The 23,291-nt window shown below is 38.2% G+C and overlaps 1 protein-coding gene across 1 annotated transcript; it reads right to left on the reverse strand.

The window, feature by feature from the left end:
• Positions 1-5,682: 5,682 nt before the first annotated feature.
• Positions 5,683-22,508, reverse strand: LOC104245153 (uncharacterized). The gene is made up of 9 exons (XM_070167508.1): positions 21,896-22,508; positions 21,013-21,105; positions 20,497-20,601; positions 19,548-19,700; positions 18,319-18,417; positions 18,113-18,241; positions 17,236-17,415; positions 16,206-16,322; positions 5,683-6,208 (listed from the first exon to the last, which is right to left on the reverse strand). The coding sequence occupies exons 1-9, from the start codon at positions 22,334-22,336 to the stop codon at positions 6,044-6,046; spliced, it is 1,482 nt and encodes a 493-aa protein (XP_070023609.1). The 5' UTR covers positions 22,337-22,508; the 3' UTR covers positions 5,683-6,043.
• Between the last annotated feature and the right edge of the window lie 783 nt (positions 22,509-23,291).

Raw genomic sequence — 23,291 nt, forward strand, 5'->3', positions numbered from 1 at the left:
GTGAATGAATAATTATTGGTTCAATCAAACTAACATTCAATGTATATTGGATTGGATCTAAATGCTACCAAAAGTCAATGGAAGAATTATTTAATGAATAACAGCTAATTGGCAGGTTAGTATCCATTTCCATTGGCCTTCAAAGTCAGTCGTTGCATTAGTTTCTGTTAGGGCTGTTCATTCGGATCGGATATCCGAAATCCTAACCGATCCATTCAATTTTGGATTTCAGATTTCGGATTGGATCGCATTTCGGATTGTGTTTATTAAAATTTCGGATCGGATTCTGATTGGTATATTTTAATCCGATCCTATCCGAAATCCGAAATTATTAGGTAATATATAAATACTACACTTTTATTTCGGATAGTCAGACTTCCTTTACATCTTCCTCCAAGTTATTACCTTTACAATTGCTAGATTTAACTATGTTGGCACCATAGTACTCTCATAATTGCATAAACATGAATTTTTCTTAATATATTGCCTCTTTTACAAAGAAAATATACATATTAGTTTGCAACTTTGAGGCATAATACGATCTGAAATCTGATCCGATCCAAACTTTAAAATCCGATCCAATCTGATATAATTCGGATCGGATTCGGATTGCATTTTCTAGAATCCGAAATCCGAAATTCGAATTTGAAATGTGCTAAATCTGATCCGATCCTATCCGTGCACATCCCTAACCTTAACCAACATGATTTATATGAATCCAAATCTATCATCAAGTTACAAGAATACCACGTAGAGCATGTTTTTGGGGTCCTAAACTACCCGGACTTAACATAATAGTAGCTACGCACGGACTCTCATCACCTAGCGCGTACGTAGCCCCTGCATATAATAGTAATTAATTCAATTATTACACCTATGGGGACAATTCCCTCTTACAAGGTTAGAAAGGAGACTCACCTCGCTCCAAAATACACTTCCAATACCAAGAACGAGCACGAACTCTGAATTTGGAGCCGAACGATCCAAACTAGTTAAATGAGGTAGGAACTAGTCAATATAAGCTCACAAGATCATATTCTAGCGATTTAAGCGATTTTCCAACCCTTAACACAAGTTTCCCAAAATACGACCTCGGGCCCACATGCCCGGATTCCGAAATTTTTCGAAAGAAGTTGTTCTCCATAACCTAAGGATCAATAATATATGATTTTAATTCATTTCATAACAAATTACGTGGTTAAATCTAACTTTTATTAAAACCATAAGTTTTTGCTCTAACCCCCTGATTTCACCTTAATACTAGTGTTTAATCTACCTAAGACATAAATATTAAACTAGAAATAGGTGGAACACACTTACCTCAAGATGCTAGGTGAAGGCCTTCTCTCGAAAGCTCTAAAATCGCTCAATGGAGGAGTGAAATATAGCAAAAATAAACTAAGAACCCGTAATAAATGAACTCACCGCCTCAGCGATTTTCGCATCTGCGGTCAGGGGATTGCACCTGCAAAATGGGCTAGAAGGGCTGGGACCGCTTCTGCGGTCTAAAGGCCGCTTCTGCGGAGCCACTTCTGCGGTTTGGGCCTAACCTCCCCTAGGCCGTATCTGCGATAGATGGACCGCATCTGCGGTCTCGCACCTGCGGTCCACCAACCGCAGGTGCAGTTATGACAGAAGCAGCAGCTTCAGCACCTCTAAAAAAATTCCACTTCACTCGAGCCTCGTCCGATTGACGCTCGGGGCTCCTAGGCCCCGCCCGAACATACCGACAAATCTGAAATTACTAAATGGACATACCCGAACCTTCGGGACGCCCGAAACAACGCTAAATCTAAGAATCACCCCCTAAAACCAATTGAATCGAACTTATGAACTTCAAGTTCTTAATTTTTCTCTAACGGGCCAAAACGCCCTTAAACTACTCGGATTGACACCAAATTTTACAAGCAAGTCTTAAATGATATTTCGGACCTGTACCGGGTTTCGGAACCAACATACGAGCCAGATAATTATGAAATCAATCATTAATTAGTTTCTTTAAATCCTTAAAACTTCATATTAACAATTTCTAATAAAAATTCATTACTCGGGCTAGGGACCTCGGAATTCGATTCCGGGCATACGCCCAGGTTCAATATTTTCCCACGGACCCTCCGGGGCCGTCAAATTACGAATCCGGGTCTGTTTGCTCTAAATGTTGACCAAAGTCAAATTTAGTCTTTTAAGAAAATTCTAAGGAATCAAATGGGCATATTTCACTCAAAACTCCTCCAAATACCGAACGAATCGGCCCCGCAAGTCGTAAATTAGCTAAAGCAAGCGTGGAAAGTTTTATTTAAGGGAACGGGGTCCTAAAGGCAAAACGACCAGTCAGATCATTACATTAGGGGCCGTATCTGTGAAGGTGCAGATGTGGGGAAGGGATCGCAGAAGCGGCCTGGTGCGGGGGTGCGGTGTTGGTCCCGCAGAAGCACGAGGGGCATACTTGGGCCTGGTTCGCATCTGCGCGGCTGTGTCTGTAGAAGCGAAGCCGCCGATGCGGCCATGGAGCCGCAGAAGTGGAAGTTCTGGAGGCGATGAGGTTCATTAATACGGAACTTAGGCCATTTTTTACTCAATTCTTTCACTTCTTGAGCGATTCTAGAGCTTCATGGAGAGGGGTTTTCACCTAGCTATTGGAAGTAAGTAATTTCTATCCAATATGAGTTAAATACATAGATTATGGATAGATTTTAATATATAAAATTGTGAAAATTATAGGTTTAGATGAAAAACTTAGATTTTGATAAAAATGGGATTTAACCATGAAAATGATTATGGAATTGGCTAGAAATTGTATATTTGAGTTCGTAAGGTTATGGGTAATATTATTCTTCAAAAATTTCTGAAATCCGGACACGTAGGCCCGGGGGTGACTTTTTTGAATCTTTCAATTGGGGTTGGGTAATTACTCTAATAGTTAAATTATAAACTTTTGAACGTGTATTGATTAATTTATATAACATTTGACTAGTTTCGGATTGTTCGGCACCGAGTTGAGGCTTTAGAATGAATTTGTGACCGGAAAGTGAGCTTTGAGACGAGATAAGTTTCTTGTCTAACCTTGTAAGAGGGAATTTACCCCATAGGTGATGTAAATTACTATTTGCTTTTAATTGTGGAGGCTACGTACGCACGAAGTGACTTGAGTCCATGCGTAACTACTAATTATGTCTATGTGCGGGTAGTTTAGGACCCGAATCATGAGATACTTGAAATGTTTGCACCCTATTTGTTAATTAAAAGTGCCTAAATTATATTGGAACTTGATAGAGGAATTGTGAAAGACCGACTTCCACTTATTTAAGTTTTGGCGGGATACTTAACCGTTAATAGAAATTTGCTTCTTTGTGTATTAGCTTTGTAATAGCTTTTAAACCAAATGCTTATAAAGTATCCTCCTTTCTTGTGGAGCGGGCCGAACACCTCGGCAGTAGAATAGATACATTTATGGTTCGTATTGCTCGACCCTCAGCAGTGTACATATTATTCTGGATCGAGTCGTATGACATCGGCATAAATCGTGCTTAATAATACTCGGAGCCTAATTATACTTGATAATATTTTACGCTTGTATATATAGGCTATATACCTTGAAAAGGGGATATATGTTTTAATAGGGCACCCCTGATACTCAAAACTTGTTTGAGGCCTAGGGGCATTGGTCGTACTTGCACCTTAGTTCGTAAAAATAGCACGGGTTAGTCAATTTTCGGACTGGTCATTGAAAAATAGTCAACATTTGTAAAATTATTGAAAAATAGCCACTATTTTGCTGCAACACGAACCACCCTTATGACCATGTGGCTTCGCCACTGGCAACAACTGAAAGCATTGCAACAGTGACAATGAAATTGTTCTTGAATAAAAGAGATAGCTGGTACTTCCTCTGTCTCAATTTATGTGGCACCATTTGATTTAATTTGGCACGAAGTTTAAGTCTATGTTGTTCGGACTCTCCGAAAATGTTGTCGGGTGCGTATCAAATTCTCCAAAAATAATGTATTTTTGGAGGCTCTGATACGGTTGTGCATCATTTTGGAGAGTCTGCGCAATATAGGTTTAAGTGGGCTTTTGAAAATAAGAATTGTGAAATCCGAAAAAAAGTAAAAATGATATTTGAAAATTAAAGTTGTATTTAGAGATGAATACAATTTGGAGTTGTCTTTGAGTTTTTTTGAGGGATTGAAAGTGAAAATTTTGAAAAATAATTTTTTTTGGAGTTTTTTAAATTGTCGATTTTTTTGAAATTCAACTTCAAGTAAAATTTAAAATTTTAATGGTCAAACACTGATTCTGAAGAAAAAAAAGTCAAAATTTTTCGAAAAAAGTGAAATTTTCTTTTATGGTCTGATAGGCCTTAAGAAAGAAAGATTTTTGAAATTTATGGTCTAAAAAATATCTTATGGCTAGAGATAATCTCATTAAAGATAAAGTGTGAATTTTAAAATTAAATCGCCTCTAAACGTTCAGTTGAAACAGTGAGAGCATTTTTATGGTAATATTGGCTTCTTTTGTCTAGAGAATGACTATTAACTACTTGCATTTGATTTTTGCCTGGAGTCATTCACTAATTGCTTATGAATAGTTTATATGAAGTTTCATACTTCAGATGTATCAAAATCTTCAGCTAGTGAAGTTGATTGGTAAAAGCTTATTTAACTTTTTAAAATTTCATTTACTCCACCAACATAATCATTTTATGAGTTTTTGATGTGTATTTATGCAAGTGTTGGCAAATAAATAAGTGTATTAGCGATAGGCTACCACTTGTTTAGTTTCTTGATTTCCAGGTTAAAGCAATTTGTCAATTTGTCTTTAGTGCATTTCCACTTGGCTTGAGTTATCTTTACACTGAATGTGTAATCTGTTGACAAGGGGTTGCTCAAATGGTCAGATTTCCGCACCTACAACTCTAGGGTTATGATTGGAGTCATCAAAAGAGCAATAGCTCCAAAAAGGAAATCAAAGGGAAATCTAAGGGAGGAAAATCACCAAAAAAAAATGTTTAATCTGTTCCAATGTCTCTGTCTTTATTGCTAATATTGTAAATGAAACAAAAAATAAAAAAAACGCTGAAACTTTTACTCTTTTTTTTTAAAAAAAAAACACTCTTTTTTCACACAGATATAATAATCTTTTGATTATCTCAATAAAAGCACAACAAACTATGGTGGTTTGAGTTAATATTCCTACTGTGGGAATCTCAAGAGGGATTAGAATTTCATTCCTCACACAACTTCAGGATTTTGTCTAAGTTTTCAACTTCATTGCATTCAAAGTACCGTGCACTCTCTCCATCTAATCATCAACTCATTTTTATCTTTTGTATACAAAACAGAGGTTCTCCATTGTTTTATACTTGCAGAGCACGAATGCTTCTGTTGCCCCTTTAACAGCTAAGCATTCTTGTAAAACATGGTTTTTCTTATAAAACATTCTTGTAAAACATGGTTTTCGACTCCGCTACCCCAATTATTGCAATTATTGATCAATCTCTTACTGGATGGTCGAGGGTCTATCAGAAACGTCTCTATCCCCTCGGGGTAGAGGTAAGATATGTGTACACACTACTCTCCCTAGACCCCGCTTGTGGAATTTTAAAGGGTCGTTGTGGTGGTTGTTGTTGTCTCTTACTGGATGCATCTTCTATTTGGGAAATTGTGTATTTTCACACTAACATAGTTGAAATCATGAGTATGCTTTTGTGAGGAATGCATTTGAACATTACAATAAATTTTTCAAGCCAACCGACAGCTTTGAACTCTCACTGCAAACTCAAATAGCAAATGACATCCATTTTCCCATCAACCCAAAGAACAAACCATCAAATCTATTCAATCTACTGACAAAAAAATCTAAGGTGAACGATATGGGGAGGAGGGAAGAAGAGGGGTTTTTTGGGGTGGTTTTAGGTGTTTGGGGGGGAAGGGGGCAGATGTCTACAGCTGATTCTAACAGACATTTACATTCTAACATTACAATTTCAAGAAATACAAAGAATTAAACTGGACAATCAAAACTTCTTTTCTGCTTGACAGTTTTAGCCAGCTGATTTAACACGTAGTTTATTGGCTACATAGAGCAGGTGGCTGATATTTGAAGACGGATAATTTTGCAGTAGCTTCAAATTAGAGGTGAAATCGCCAGCAAGTAGACGCCTCCGTACGATAATTAACATAGCGCAGCAGACTCGAAGCAACGTTTCCTGCAAAAGTTCAAAAGAAATTTGATTATTCCTGCTTTTAATAATCGAGAAATCCCCTAGGGTCAGTAAGGCACAGTTTGGAACTTGATGAACCCCCTCTACCCTCCACTTATATACCAGCCTTTTTGTCCTACTTTAGAACGATATCATTGCTTCCCCAGGCACCATAAATATTCCCCATGCATAGGTCAGTGGCGGATCCAGGATCTTGTAGTCATGGGTGCTCCGCCTTTTTATCTACAGTTGTTACGGTCAGAGGTGGATGTAGTGTTCTACCGACGGGTTCAATTGAACTCATAACTTTAAAAATATATATAATGGGTTCAGTGCTAAAAACAACAGTTAAACTCATAGAGTTTAAATCCTGGATTCGCCTCTGGTTACGGTCACAACATATAAGTGCACAACTACGTCTTATCCTAACGATGGTAAAAATATTTAACAAATATACTAAAATTAATATTATAGTTAAAAGATTTAATTTATTCACGGTTATCCCTTGCGATTTTTATTTTTAAAGACACAATAAGCAAACAAATATCATTTTTTGCTTATTTTACGTTTATTTTCAGAATTAACCTTCAGTGCAAAACTATTAGCTTTAAACATAAATTGAATATTTTTAATTAATTACAAAAAAGTTTAAACCATATTACCAATTTCCTTCTACAATCGCAAAAGATGGAGTTTCGTCAGCTTAGGTTTGATGGGGTTTGGGGGAAAGAAATTAAAAAAGCAAAGGCACTTAAAAAGAAAAGAAAAATATGAAAAAGACCATTCATTTTTGGAGCCGAATGGGCCACGATATTGGGGAAGAAAACAGAAAGAGAAAGAAGAAAAATTAAAATGAAGCAAATAAAATTAAAAGAGGAATAAAAGTACTGAAGGGATTATTAATATCAAAATGGAAAAAATATTTTCAGGAATACGATTCTGCGACTGTTCCATCTAGAGATCTCTCAAGTGCACTTTCTAACCAAAGCACCCACCTGCTTATTTTGTTCCTGGGTGCTTACTAAAATTATTTGTTAATTTAATACTAATTGTTTACATAAAACAGTGGTTCCGCACCAAAAGCAATGGGTGCTAGAGCACCCATATGGCTCCACGTGCATCCGCCCATGGCATAGGTGATAAAAATGTGAAGAAAATGGATCGTTAGTTAGACCCCTAACCCAGGGGTTTGAAAGGGTTGGAGGAAACACAAATCTGTAGGGAATTTCAATCCAAATTGATAGAACCTACAGAAAATAACATGTTGCAAAGGAAACTAATGATGGAGTTGTGATAAAAAAGCTTTAACCAAATGTAATCGCTAATAACTACCAATACTCTGGTTAAATTTCCCACGTGAGGGCTTTGTTATACTAGAGAGCTTACCAAATTAAGCTAACTACAATTACTATATCAATAAAAAAACAAGTAGTGTATGAAACAGGTTCGATGGGAACTTCTTAAAGTTCGACAAATGGGAGGAGCGCGATGGGTGTCTCGACCCTCGTTTCACCGGCGAATCACCTATGGTGGGTCACCCGGTGCATCTTTGGTGTCTTGACCTATTCAAGAAGATTGGGGAAATCTGTGGGGGTTTTATTGATGTCACTTGCAGCTTACACGATCTCTCGCGAGTAAGGATTGTGGTGAGGAAAGGGGGCAGAATCCATGTCTCCACTGTGATGGAAGATGGCTACTTGAGTTATAGGGTTTGGTTGAGCCCTGAATTTTGCCCTATCTTTATGCCTGAGATAGTGGCAGAAGAAAAGGGAAGGTCAAATAGAAAGGAGGGGAGGGGAAATCAATCGGAGGGGAGGGCTCACTGAATCAGAGGACTAAGCCGGAATCAGACGTTAGATCGAGGAGAGACGGGAGGTTTGATTTTGGGAGAAGAAGACAAAATTTCAACAGGAGGAATAGACGTGAATGGGTTAGAATGCGGACTGGAACGACAGAATGGGCCGATCCTCTTCTAATTATCATAGGGCCGGGCAAGTTTTTAGCAAGTATAGACCTGGGCCTCCTCACATGGGACCAGTTTTTTTTCCAATTCTATTAGAATTGATAAGGGGCCCATATTACTTCAAGCTGCGTCTCATAAGGCTTCTAAGCATATGGCAACAGTCGTTCCTCCTTCTTCTGCCAATGGTGCTTCACACAGTGGCATTTCTTCACCGAGCTCTAGTGACCTGCACCTCTCTTCGATGGCCGCTGCTTCAGGGGCAGCACCAGCTAAAGATGGTACTGTTATTCCACGGCCTCCTGCCTTTGATGGTCCCAGCTCCATCGCCCCCTCATCTGCTCCTGGGCTTAGTTGTGCTGAGGTTACACTTCAAGCTTCTTCTGGGAAGACTGTTGAGCATGCCTCAAATAGTGTCGGACCAGTATTTCTCGTTAATATGCTGCTAATGGTTCCATGCTCTCCTCCTTCCTGCTACCTTTCTGGTGCTTCTGAGTCATTCTGAGTCATTCCCATAGCAGTGGGGTGCTAATTTCAGAGGTTGATACCCCTCAAGTAAAGGGTAAGATCCTTTCGGCACCTAAAGTTCCTATTGCTAGCAATGTTATGGTCTTGTATTCCTCCGGTGGGAGCAAGAAAAGGGTACATATAGAAGACGTTTGTCCAATTTCGTCACGGATTGGAGGAGGGGATATGTCTTTCTGGATGGAGGAAAAACTATTAAACTTTGTGAAGTTTCTAGGTGTTTCTTTTGAAGGGAAGGAAGATAGGATGTTAGAACTGTTGAGGGAGATTGAGCAACAATTTTTTTTATGATGGTGCAGGGAGGGAGTTGAGTCAAGGTATTAAGCATAATAATTTAGGGGATGTAGTGGTGTACCAGAGACGGGGTCGGGTGTGTGACAAGGAGGAAGGGAGCTCGGTTAGAGGGGGTGGGGAAAAGGGGGATATTGTTACTTATGGAAGTTAAGGTTCTTTCATGGAATGCGAGGGGGATGAACGACCCAAACAAAAGGGTCATCATCAAAGTGGGAGTTAGAGAGTGGGGTGCTAACCTAGTTTATTTCCAGGAGACAAAAATGGAAGTTGTGTCGGATGTGATTGTGAGGAGTGTCTGGGGAGGTAGTTGGGTAAAATATGTTTGGGTTCCAGCAGTGAGAAGTGCCGGGGCATTCTTCTAATGTGGGATGATAGAAGCTTGGAGGTAAAGGAGATTAAGAAGGGAGTTTTTTCTTTAGCAGCTCTTGTCAAAGATAGAGTGAGTGAGGTGGAGTAGGGATTTGGGGGAGTGTACGGACTGGTAAGAGAATGGTCCAAGGTGTTTTTCTGGGAGGAACTGACCAATATGATGGGGGAATGGGACATTCCATGGGTTTTAGGGGGAGATTTTAACACTATTAGATTCTCGGAGGAGAGATTAGGGTGTAGTCTGATCTCGAGGGCCATGGAGGAGTTTTCTGACTTCGTCAATGATCACTTTCTCATTGATCTTCCTCTGTCAGGGGAAAGGTTTACTTAGGTCAGGGCGGATGTAACACTCCTCAAATTTATAGTAGTTTCAAGATACACTAATTATAGAATTAAATTATTATTATTATTATTATTATTTTTCTGGTTAATAGTGAATATATATATATATATATACACACACACACTCTTAAATAATTGGATATACAATTAGGGAAATATTATTATTTATTAAAGGTGGGTATCATTAATTATTAGTTAAAAAAAAAGGAAAAAGGGCCTAAAGCCCATAAAATGGGCACTTAAAGACAAAGGCTCTTGAAGCCTTAACCAAAACACTTCCATCGTGAAAAGCAGAAAGCGGAGGCCACGAAAAACAGAACACTAAGTTCTGTTCGCTCACGAAACCGAGCACGCGGGCAACGAAAAATACTAGGGTTCTTCACAACTCACTTATTCTTGAACTCAGGTATGTAAAATCCCTTATTGTCAATTACCCTACAGTAGTAATAGGTAAGAATTGAATAGCTAAATCCCTTCTTCCTCTATATCATCAATAAATTTCATAATTAGGTGTAGTACTTTAAAATTGATCAAAATACACCGGTTGTTGTAGAATCGATTGTTTGACTGGTGTCAATTGGACTGGGGTTTACGTATTGGCTCAGGGAGTTTTGAGGTGAGTTGATATAACCCTTTACTAAAGTGGTTTAACTCACAAAAGCACGCATACAAGGTGTTTGATGAATTGCTTAAAAGAGTTTATCATTATTTAATTAGAGCGAGTGAGTACCCATTAATTTAGAATTGTTCTAGCAAAAGTTTAGATGATCTATTATGCTATATGTGCTTAAATTTTCAGATTTTTGTGTTGTTCTTACATGCTATTTTCATGTTGAAAATTATGAAGAAGAGAGAATCTTTGGAAATATTTTTATATGTTTATTTCATTCTTATGTCATGCTTTACATTTAAGGACACCAATATGAGCATGTACATAATGTTCTATAAAGAAAAGATTTAGACTTGAAAAGTCACAAGAAGAAGTTTTAGAAAGAAAAGATTTTTGGGGAGTATCCTTTATTCTGAGAAGGGGTCATCGTCCAGGCCGAGGGTCCTGACCAAAGCGTTGACTTCCTGAAACTACTTGTGCCAAAGTAGGGAGCATACGAGCCGAGGGTCTCGTTGCTGAGAATTTACTTAGCCATGCTAAGGTATGATACATGAGCGCTGAGAACCATGAAACGAGTGGCACCTCGTGGATTGGGCCTATTCGATCAGGTTGGGATCGAACCCGTGCCGATCACACGGTGACTGAGACAAAATTAAGTCAGGATAGTTGGAACTCCCAAAGTATAAAGTGAAGTATTTTTTTAAAGAAAAAGAGAAGAATTTCTTTTAGAATATTCATAAATTGCTATTATGCAATTATTTTAGAATTATTCTTATAAGCTTTATGGTTTACATGCATTTAGAACCTTTGCTCGTAATGTATATGTTATTAAAGTTTCTCCCCCTGTTGTTGAGACTCACTGAGTATAGTGGATGGTACTGACGTTCTCTTTTGGGAACCTACGTCCGGATTTGCAGGCGAGCAGGCTACGAGTTAGGATTTCCTTCCCTTCCAGTGATATTGGTGAGCTCCGCTTTTGTTCGTGGAGTATTCTTAGAGTCATTTTCATTTAGCTATTTCTTTGTTTATTTAGAGAACTGGCCAGGAAATCTCATGTCCTGAGCAGTGCGTCAGTTTATCAGTAGAGGCTTCATAGACATAGTTAATGGGTTAAGATTCAGATGTTTTTTTTATAATAACTTAGCATAAATTTAGTAGTTAGTATGCATAAAGTTTTGGAGTTGATTTATTTAAATATTTACATTAATCAAAAGTATTTGGTTGGAGTATTGCCTTATTGCATATAAAGTTTGGAGTTATAATAGATTTGATAAGCAGAGATAGTTCGCTCGGTCATGTTTAGTGAACGAGTGTCGGTCCCGACTTGTTCATAAAATGGGTCGTGACAGCGGAGGATTCCAACTCAAGGTCTAGACTCGATAAATTTCTGATATCGCCCTCCTGGGATGAGCTGGTGCCAAATGTGCTGTGGATTCCTTTACCTAGGCTGACTTCGGATCATTTGCCTATCTTGCTAGATGGATGCAGAGGGAGGGGGTGCGTGCTCCCTTCCGATTCGAGAACATGTGGTTGAAGGTGCCAGGATTTGGTGATAAGGTGAAAGAATGGTGGACAAGCTACGGGGTATCAAGGCCACCTTCATTCCGTCTTTCGAAGAAACTTAAATTGCTCAAGGGAGATATTATTAGGTGGAATAAGGAAGTTTTTGGGAGGGTTGAGGTTAAAATGAGGGAGCATATGCATGAACTAGGAGAACTAGAGAGGGGAAGGGGCGAGGGAGTTAGATGAATCTGAGAAAGCGAGATTGGGGAAGGTTAAGAGGGAAATGGTCGAGTTAGCAATAGCTCAGGAGACTAGTTGGCGGCAAAAATCGAGGGCGCTATGGTTAAAGGAAGGGGATTCAAATACCAAGTTTTTCCATAGGGTGGCGGTTGCAAATCGAAGGAGGAACTTCATAGAGTCCTTAGTTGTGGATGGGGTGAGGATTGAGGGAGAGGAGGAGGAGGTAAAAGGGGCGATAGTGGGGTTTTATAAGAACTTATACAAAGAGTAAGTTAGTTGGAGGCTAACTTTGGGAGGAATAGAGTTAACCACATAGGGGAGGGAGACGTGAGTGGCTAGAAAGGGCTTTCGAGGAGGAGGAGGTGCACGAGGCTGTGTCGAGTTGTGCTGGAAATAAGGCTCCCGGGCCTGATGGTTTCTCCTTGGCCTTCTTCCAGCTTTGTTGGGACACCATCAAGGGGAGTTGATGGAAGCCATTGAATACTTCCATGTGAATAGTGTTTTCGAGAGAAGTATCAATGCTTCTTTTATTATTATTGTACCTAAGAAAGAAGGCGCAACTTGTATCAGAGACTACATGCCTATTAGTCTCGTGGGGAGCATTTACAAGATTATTTCTAAAGTGCTCTCCAATATATTCAAGAAGGTTCTTGACGTGTTTGTTTCGTCCTCCCAGAATGAGTTTGTGGAAGGCAGGCAGATCCTAGATGCTGCTTTGGTGGCAAATGAACTTGTAGACTCCATAAGGAAAAATAGAGAACCCGGCTTACTATGCAAGTTGGACCTTGAGAAGGCTTTCGACCATGTCAATGGGGAGTTCCTGGATTTCATTATGATGCAGATGGGGTTTGGGGCAAGATGGAGGGGATGGATCAAGTTCTGCATTTCCTCAGTCAAATTCTCTGTCCTGGTTAATGGTAGCCCGTGTGGTTTCTTTGGCAGCTCCAGGGGTCTCACGCAAGGTGACCCCCTATCCCTCATGTAATTCATTCTAGTGATGGATGCTCCGAGTAAAATGATGGAGTAAAATGATGGATCGTGCGGCGGGCGGAGGCTTCTTGAGAGGATTCTCAGCTACGATCGGGGTGCCCAGTGCCCGAAGAGTCTCTCATTTGCTTTTTGCGGATGACACCCTGGTTTTCTGTGATGCCGATATGGATCAGTTGACCTACCTGAAACAGGTCCTGTAGTGGTTTCAGATAATATCAGGACTCAAAATCAACCTCGGCAAGTGTGAGATTTTCCCGGTGGGTGAGGTTGCTAACATTGATGATTTGTCTTATGTTCTCAGATGTAAGGTAGGCCCCCTTCCCACTACTTACCTGGGTCTCCCATTGGGCGCCTCGCATAAGGATACTACGGTTTGGAATCCAGTGATCGAAAGGGTTGAAAAAAGATTAGCAGGCTGACAGAAACGGTACTTGTCAAAAGGCGGTAAGGAAGTGCTTATTAAAAGCACTTTATCGAGTATGCTCGCCTATTACTTGTCCCTGCTGCAAGCTCCTGTGAGCATCACAGGAAAATTGGAATGGCTTCAACGGAATTTTCTTTGGGATGCGGCGGATGGAACTAGAAAGTTTCATCTAGTGAATTGGCAGACAATCACTTTCCCAAAGAAGTGGGGTGGACTTGGAGTAAAAGAACTTAGAGTATTCAACAGAGCTTTGTTGGAAAAGTGGCTGTGGAGATTCGGGGTAGAAAAGCATGCTCTATGGAGGGAGGTCATAGTAGAAAAGTACGATTCCACAAGAGGGGGTTGGAGGACCAAGGTGATCACAACACCTTTCGGGTGTGGCATGTGGAGGAGCATTATGAAGAATTGGGAATCCTTCGGTGGCAACATCACTTACGGGGTAGGAGATGGAAGGAGAATCAGCTTTTGGAATCATAGGTGGTGTGGAGAGGATGATCTGAGGGTCTCCTCCCCACGTTTTCAGAATTTCAAACCCGAAGGAATTGATGGTCCAATAGATTCGTAAGGAGCATGGGGAGGGGGGATAAGTATGGGACCTCTCATTTAGAAGGAACATGCAAGATTGGGAGATTGCGGAGCTCCAAGATTTATTGACACTGCTATATGGGTAAGACAGGGCCCAACCATCTTGTGATTCTTGGAGATGGGGTTTGCGTGGCGATGTAAAGTCCTTTTACAGGAGTATGTTTTTTTTGCCTCTTTTCCATACAGGTCGATCTGGATTCCTAAGGCGCCCACGAAGGTGTGGTTTTTTACATGGCTAGCGGCGAGGGGAGTGATTTTGACTGCTAAGAATCTGCGAAAGAGAGGAATTACACTTGTTAGTTGCTGCTACATGTGTAAAAGCCCGGGGGAAGAAGTTGATCATCTTTTGTTGCATTGCCATGTGTCTTCGGCTTTGTGGAGGGCAATCCTGAACCTTTTTGGTATTCAATGGGCGGTGCCAAGCACTGAACGGAAATGTTATATAGCTAGGCCGGTTTCTGTAGAAGAAGAAAGCAAAAGGCGTAGAAGTTCGGCCCCTTAGCTCTCATGTGGATAGTTTGGGGGGAGAGAAATAGGAGAGCTTTTGAGGGAATCGAGTCTCCTTTTTCATATCTTAAGAATAGTCTTTTATCTTTGATTGTTTTTTGGTGCACTCATATAGCCCCTATTTGTATAGAAGATTGGGCGTCTTTCGTAGAGAATCATGTTCTGATATAAATTCTCTACTTTTTGGTATACTTCCTGTATACGGGAGTTCTCTCCCTTTTGATTAATACAATTTACCTTATCAAAAAAAAAAAAAAATTAGTGTCAAGTAAACATAATCCTTTGTGTTTTTATTCATGAGGACGGGCTACGAAAGCAGTGAGGGACATGATCTGGTATCCCTTCCCATACATTCCACCCCCAAGGAAATGATCTCTAATCCCCAACTTGCATAACCTCCTCTAACTCTTTCCTTGAAATATTTTTCCTCCTCTGTACAATTCAAGAAAACCACCGCACACACTGCACCCATCTGAAAAGTAGTAGGTTCTTTTACCTCAAATCACGACCGCAAACCCCATAGAAGTAGCAATCACTCGCAATTTTGTCATGATAAAAATCACCAGGCAAAACCCCTAATAGCAAGTAGCATATACAAAAGTGCTCTTAAACACAGACGGAACTTTTCCCCTAAAACAAGTGTGGTAAACAGACATGAAGCATTGATCTTTTATGATACATACAGCAGGCATGAAAGTCCCATGAATTCTGAAATCACCAGCTTTGCAAATGCAATAATAGGCAGCAGGTTCCTTGCAAGTTGAAACCTTTTTATTTTGATAAGGTCCTTGCAAGTTGAAACCTTTTGGTTGAAAATTAGAAACTGCCCCCAAGAAGCTCTCTCCCATCCCAACCCTGCATTGCACCAAGTGGATATGGGCCCAACCTGCACTGCCCCATCACCATCTTTTTGAGTCCAACAACTGAGAGATAACCCATCAAATCCAGTATTTTCGAACTCCTCTTCACTCCAAAGGACATGTTCACACATTACACAGGAAATAATCCAAAAAATATACTAGCAGACAACAATAATCCTGCTTCAACCACAAACTAGATGGAATTGGTTGTATAATCATCAATATCCATTTTGCTTCCAGAAGGGAAGCCTTGGAGCAACAGTAAAGTTGTCTCCGTGTGTCCTATAGGTCACGAGTTCGAGCCGTGGAAGCAGCCACTAATGCTTACATTAGGGTAGGATGTTTACATCACATCCCTTGGGATCCGGCCCTTCCCTGGACCCTACGTGAACGCGGGATGCCTTGTGCACCAGGCTGCCCTTTGATCCGTTTCATTCCAATACAAAATAATTTGTCTTTAAGAAAAATATAGGGTACTCAAACTCTAAAAATTGTTGTTGTTGTACTCAAACTCTAAAAATTCCAATGGTGTGGGATAATACTGGGTATGTTGTTGTTGTTGTACTCAAACTCTAAAAATTCTATACATTTTCTACTTGCCTACAAATCTTAACAAACTCGGCAAGAGGGCCTAAGGTATTCATACCAACATGAATAAGCCTTAATCCTAGCTAGTTGTTATCGCCTTAGTCCCAATTAGTAGAAAGGAACATAATTAACAAGCTATTAGTTAATGCAAACAACTTGTAGAAGCTATATAGATACGAAAGTGCATCACTTCCATGATATCTTACCTGAGGTCCTTCAGGATCACTTAGTAGTGTGTCCCATATAAGCAGACTGTCCGCGAAGTTGAATTCTTGTGTTAGAAGGAGTGTTATCCATCTGAATGCATAAAACTGTGGATTCACCTGTTACATCCAACATCGCACATAAAGACCACCGATACAGCCACAATATAAATAATGTATACTATGGCATCATAATAAGGCAAAAAATAAGAGAAGTCAAATGTCATTCTATCACTCATATGCCAGTACAAGAGTAAAAGCTGCAATGTCCAAAGGAACTACAGACAGACAGACAGAAATGTCATGATCACACGCACAGGCACACATCAAAAAAATATAAAACAGTTGCCTAAAAATCATAGCCAATAGGACATACAAATTAAAATTAGGCATGTATGCGATCACTTAGGTTGCAGCAAAGTAATTTTAGATAGCAACGCCAGAAAAATCCTATTAATAGGTGGAAGGCTACTAGTTGCTTCAATCTTCAATAAAGAATACAGGACAAGCTACAGAGATACAATTGAAACAATTTTTCTTATGTCAAGTCAGCAATATCTAGGACCTGCTACAAAATAAAGCACTTTTTTTCTTTGATAGAGCAGAATGAAGCATTGAATTAATTTTGAAGGAAATGTTTACTAGTGAACTAGGTTAACATGTGTTCATGGAAATATTGAACTTATAAGTGACTTCTCCAAGGTTTAGGCAGTCACCTGCAGCCGAAACTAAGGTGCCGTAAACAAGTAAACCATTAGGTTGACAAGTCCCTAACTGCTGCATCTTCTTTAAATAGCTAATAATCAATGTTGAAATCCAAATGCGCAGCCTGATGTACTTATTTTGTTGATTGAAGCTTCTAACAATAAGTTACCATACCATTCATCATCTTTTAAACAATCCAACTGGTATATATGTCAGTAGCTGGTGTAAACTTGCAGATTGGACAATTCAAATCAGACAGTAATAAAGCAGACATTTTTAGCGGTAGTTACAGGTGCAGCTTCTAAAGTTAAGCATCAAAGAGACTTACTTTAGTGGTCATTTCAAGATGCCGCCAGAGCTCTTCATCATGTTCTTTCAGAAGTTGCGATAACTTTGTAATTGTAGAACGAATTCCAACAACACTATTGTCAAGTTGCTGACAGAAATGATCACGAAATCCACTTAATAGCTCCACGAAGCAGAAGAAAGTGTCTGCTTCCGCAGAAGCCTGCATAGCTTGCAAATAGAAAATGATAAACAGAGCTGAACCGAGTGAAATATTGAAACTTGAATTCAGAAAAAAAGCTGAAAGAATAACTTCTAACGTTGTGATTTTTTTTTTATGAATGTAACTTCTAGCGATGTGATCATCCCCATGAGTGATTTTTTCTCCCATTTTGCAACTAAGGCAGTCCATATATGGACTAAAGTAATAGAATTACATAAATTTAAAAGAGGTACTTTTGGCATGCCTCTCAAATGACATGTTTTTGGCATTTCAAGAAAGTGTAACTTTCTCATGTTCACATAAGTCCTCTCACATGAAACAAATATGAATATCTCATACAAAGGTTTTGACAAACTGGAAATCAGTGTTACCAACCAAAGTATTGCTACAGTAAAGCCCTCATCAGGAAGGAAAAAGAAAACAGACAAACAAACAAAAAGAAAGAAGGAAATGTGCTCAAAATTGACTGTTGACATCAAGAATGGTAAAGTATAACAGAATTCAGATCATAGTCTTTAACTTATTTAGGAAAACTTCAGTCACTAATTTGTTATGTTCTCTTGAGATCTACAAGATATAACTAATGCAAATCTTCTTATCATCAAAAAAAGAAATTAATGCAAAATTAATCAAACATCAAAGCAGTACAAGACATCAATTTTTTTTTTTAATCAAACCAGTACAAGGAATCACTTACTGCGTTTTCCTCATTGGGATCATTCCTGAATACATAGAACAATGGAGCCAATAATTCATTCATCCCTTGCACATATCTTATACCAGGATTCAGTTTGGCAAAAACAATGAGTATATTCCTCAGAGCATCCTGATAACACAAGATGTACTATTAGCTGATCTACAAAGATTTGTACCAAATTCTCAAGCCAGAAAGGCTAGAATTACCTGGTTAGATTTTGCAAATGGGGTGTCCCCAGAGAAAAAGTGCAGGTCTGGATGTGTGCGCTTGACATCCCGATCAATCTGTTCAATGATTTCCGTGTCCTAGAAACAAATAGTATTGTAGTCACTTTCAATGTTGTAAACCGTCAGATAATTGAAGGTAGGGGTGTGCATTCGATTTATCGATTCGATTTTGACCCTTATCGATAATTACTTATCGATTATCAATTTGTACATATGCTTATCGTTAGCATTTCAATAAGGTTTCGATTTTTTCGATTTCGATTTATCGATTTTTGGGGCTTATCGATTCAGTTATCGATTACACCAATAAGAAAATTTGCAGGATTCCACGGAAAGTATATCGCTATAAACACGCCTAACTAATATGGACAAAAAGAAGCTAAAATAAGACGAACACCGTTTATAATATAAAAATTGTGTCAACAAGCACATGCAACGAAACTAAAGTAAGGGATCAAATGTATGCCATCAACACTCCAACGGTATAAAAAAAACAAAATACATCATCACGGCTAATTCTGTTTTCGATTAATTTGAACCTCATTCCCTTGAGCTTTAAATATGATCATTCCTTAAATGTGGTAGAGGAAATAATAGGGTTAGGGATTTAGGGTAAAGGAAAGAGTATTATAGAATAAGGGTAAAAAAAAAAAAAAGATTGGTATATCTTATCGGTTTATCGATAAACCGATAACCGAAGAGGACTCGATAAGGAAAATTTCGAAATCGAAATCGATAAATCGATAAACCGATAACAAATAATCGATTTGATTTATCGATAAACCGATTCGAATGCACACCCCTAATTGGAGGTATAGACTTTCATGTAGGAAGTGATATTTGTGATACCACAGCACTTGAGAACAACTTCAAGACACAAACAAATAATGAAACAAAAAGATAAGGATGTTCGCAAAGGCAATTGATACACTTCCCTCATTTGAGCTCATCATGACCACACTACTAATGAATTCCATATTTAATGAGAGTGATAACGCTTAGGCGGAATGTCTACAGAAATAAATATGAAGAAGGATGTATGAATCCGATTTTGTAATACGTGCATCCATTGGATGCTTTTGTCAATAATACACCACTTACTTCATCAGAAAAATATGTATCAATCCGATTTTACAAACGCAACCATGACATACACACCTCAGTTACGATCTGAAAGAACCTTCACGTAAGAAGAATAAAAGTTCTACCTGGAAGAACTGATTCCAAATGCTATTCTGCCCAAGACTTAAAGGATGCTCTCCATGAGATATCTCTGATCTTGGGAGTACACCCTTGTCCTCTATCTCTGTTCCTTCATCGTCAATAATTACCGACTTCTCCAACTTCCTCGTAATCTCCGACTGCCTAGCCATATTAGCATTCAGAATCCGAACATTTGAAAACAAGCAATGCTCAAGTTCATGTAGTTCAACAGATGTTTATTTTGATACAAATTCACCAAATATATAGCATCTTTTACAATAAGTAAGCCTTCACAAAAGAACAAAGAAAGTGCTGAAGATACAAAGTACACTATAACACCCAAATACCATACATGACTTTTGATCCATGAGAGTGCTTATGTAATATTTTCTTTTCCAAATTAACATATCACAGGGGCATTTTTTTTAAAAGGACCCCCAACTCAGAATCACGGGGGCAATGAGCACAATCAATTGCAAGGGTTCAAAGACCCAAAAAAGGAAAAAGAGCACTAAAATAATTCATTCACAAAGTTGTTTCAACCCAGAACATTATTTTTTATTCAGTAGGGATATATTTTTTCTATTTTCATCAAGGATCTAAAATTTCTGAAAGTCAAGTAGGAATGAATCACCATGAAAGAAAATGCCAAGTAACTTGCCCTAATTTGTTACAGTACCAAAAAAATCATCAAACTTGCAAGAAATAGCAAGTGTGCAAGCTTTATCGAATCACAAGCATGACCTTTCATTTATAAAATCATGCCAAAGATAAATTTTGCGGCCATAATATCAGTTACACAGAATATTGTAACTGTTCCAATTAGCAAAAAGCTTCTTATTCAATTACCAATAACAGGATCACCCAACATTATAGAAAGGGGTAAAAATAACCTTAATGTGTTTGACTGCATGAAATTAGCCAATAATCACTGTATTAGTAACGAAAACTTACAGGATTCATCAAAAGCTCCTCTTTAAAATGTTTGTACTGATACCTCTTTTTAGCCAACTCTGTTGGCCATAGCGCTTTCTCAGTTGGCAAATAGCCCAACAGTAGCTGCACAAAATACATGCAATTAGGAGGAACATACACATTGAGAGCCATCCAAACTAAGACCTTTCTCTATCATTTTGGATATGAAGTTACACCACTTGCAGGCAGAAACATTCCACAGAAATAACTCTCGCTAATAATCCCTCAAATTAATTTTGGTCCCTTTGTGCTTTGAAAGAGTCAAAAAGTGATCTTTAACCAAACTATCAAATGCATTACATCAATATTTAAAACGAAAAAGGTTGCAACTTGTAGTAACTTTTGTATAGTTTCTACCATCTAACTTTTATTTTAAAAAACTGAAATAACATATGCCTGATTTAAGTGCAAGAATAAGGAACGGAGGAGGGTTAAGTCCGGAAAAATGGGTCAGAGTGAGCAATAACTATTAAGTCTCATCAAGCAATCTTATACCTTCCACACTGTAGCACGAATGCCAGCTCCATCAGGTATCCCTTGTGATGCTAACCTCCTGACTTCTCCCATATTTATAATCTTTCTTGACAACTAAGTTAAAGAAAATGAGAAAAAGCTGATTAATACTCTATTCAACAAGAATGCAAAAACACCACACAATGGAACTTCAATATCCTGAAATGAGCTGCTTATAGCAGGACTATAGCGTGTCTGGTTGTATCGTTTTTCTCTTATTAAAACAATAGTTCCAAATAAATCAGTCTCATTAATCATTATCAGTATCTGGTTATCATATGACAAAAATTACTTTCTCAACTAGTATCCACATATTTCTCAAACAAAAATGATTACCTATCCTTTTCTAAAGCAGCAGTACCAACCACATCTATGCTACAATGCCAAGCTAACTGGATTGGGATTGTCTAATATGAATTCTTATCATCTATTCGACTGCAGTTAGCCTTGTCTTGCTCAAATATTCAATAATTTGGGGGTTCTCTAAGACTAGAGGTTCTCGACATTCTCTTTCTGAGTATATGTTTTATGCAATGGCATTGTAAGGATTTTTTACACCATCAGGACACTTAAAAGGTAATTTGCAAGTAATTTATTTATATAATAAACATTAAGTGGTAACCTATAATAAATGGCAAGTAACCTGTTATAATAGGTTAAATTGCACAGATGGTGTACAATATCTTTACTCTATACTTAAAACTCTTTCTTGAATCTGCAAGCTTCTTAGCACTCAAGCAACAATAGAACATTAATTCACAGCATAGTAGTAAGATGTATTTATCATAGAACGCATGCACTAATCAATGCAATAGATAAGTATAAACCAATTGATATGCAACATATATAAAGATGTTGAATTGACCTCTTGAAAAAGCTGAGCTTGACGAGAAATATCCTCAGCTGAAGAAATAGCGGCGGCAGCAGCAGCAGCGGATGCAGATGTCGTAGTACTACTAGCGGAACTTCCATTTTCATCATCACTATGGTATAAATTACTACTACTATCCAAAGGATCTCTAATTTCCGCTTTAGCGCGTGCAGGCACGTGCCGAGTCTCCGCTCTAATCACCGCCGGAGCCTCTGTCCTTTCCGCCGGAAACTCTCCGCCACTTACCGAACCAAGAGATTTAACGGCGGATGATTTAGTAGCTGAGCGTGTAGACGACCGGGTAGAAGTAGCGTCGACGTCATCGTCATTTAACGGCGCCGGAGATGGAGACGGAGATTGAACTGAGGGTGGTTGTGGTGAAGGAGAAGACCAGAGAGAGCTGTTGAGCCAATCGGGAACGCGTTTGTTAACCATATCGTAAAATTTAGAGAGAGAAATTATTTAATAATTATACAATTTGAAATGAAGAATTGGAGTGACGGCGGAGGATATGGCGGTGAATCCGGCGGAGACGGTGGGATTTATTGAAGCTCCGGCGAGGCGTCATTTTGTAGTCGTGGGAGCATTTTAGATGATCAGTGTTTTTAGAGAGAGAGAGAGAAAGGAGAAGTTGCCAGGTAGATATGTAAAGATCACGTGACATTCACGTGCGGAAATGAACCTTTTCGGTTTGGGGATTACTTGTTGGCGATTAAGAGGAAACTAGTACCCGCGCAATGAGCGGCCAAAATTACAGAAAATTAATTATTTTAAATTATAATTTGCATTTTTAGTGTAATTTAGTTAATAGAATTCAAATTGCATCTTAATTCTTAATACAATATTTCATTAATTAAATCTATATTGAATTAAAGCAAAATAAATCATATAGTCATCTTATAACTTTGTATTTCTTATTTTTTTATTATACTATCTATCATTTATTATTATTATTATTATTATTATTATTATTATTATTATTATATTTTATTAACACGTCACTTTGCTTAAAATCATTATCCACTACTCCTTTTAATATAGCATAAATATTTCTTACTTCTTAAAAATTACTATTAAAATATTATTCTACTGTTCATGATTTTTTTAATTTTTTAAATTTTTCAATAATATCTAGTATATTATTTGCTCAGTTAATTTTATTTTTAAAATTAACTTAACGTGTAAATATTCTGATATTATCTCTATTCCCATCACGGTACATCTTTCTCTACTCTAATATTATAATTAACTTTTTCATTTTGAATTTTACATATAATCGAAATAATTTTATATTTAAAACTAAATTAATTATAATTTTTTCCTAAATATAAAAGATATGTCACTTTACTATTTATCATAAAACTATTGATATTCTTAATAATTGTTATTT

Source organism: Nicotiana sylvestris, chromosome 1, assembly GCF_000393655.2.
Source record: "Nicotiana sylvestris chromosome 1, ASM39365v2, whole genome shotgun sequence".
NCBI lineage: Eukaryota > Viridiplantae > Streptophyta > Magnoliopsida > Solanales > Solanaceae > Nicotiana > Nicotiana sylvestris.

What these genes read in the sequence shown, in the direction of transcription:
- LOC104245153 (XM_070167508.1), bottom strand. Translation starts at nt 22,336, where the DNA reads ATGGTTAACAAACGCGTTCCCGATTGGCTCAACAGCTCTCTCTGGTCT. An exon ending in AAGCTCAGCTTTTTCAAGAG is followed by an intron (nt 21,106 to 21,895) that starts GTCAATTCAACA and finishes TCTTTAACTTAG; the next exon opens with TTGTCAAGAAAGATTATAAA. An exon ending in CATTTGCAAAATCTAACCAG is followed by an intron (nt 18,242 to 18,318) that starts GTAATTCTAGCC and finishes TTGTGTTATCAG; the next exon opens with GATGCTCTGAGGAATATACT.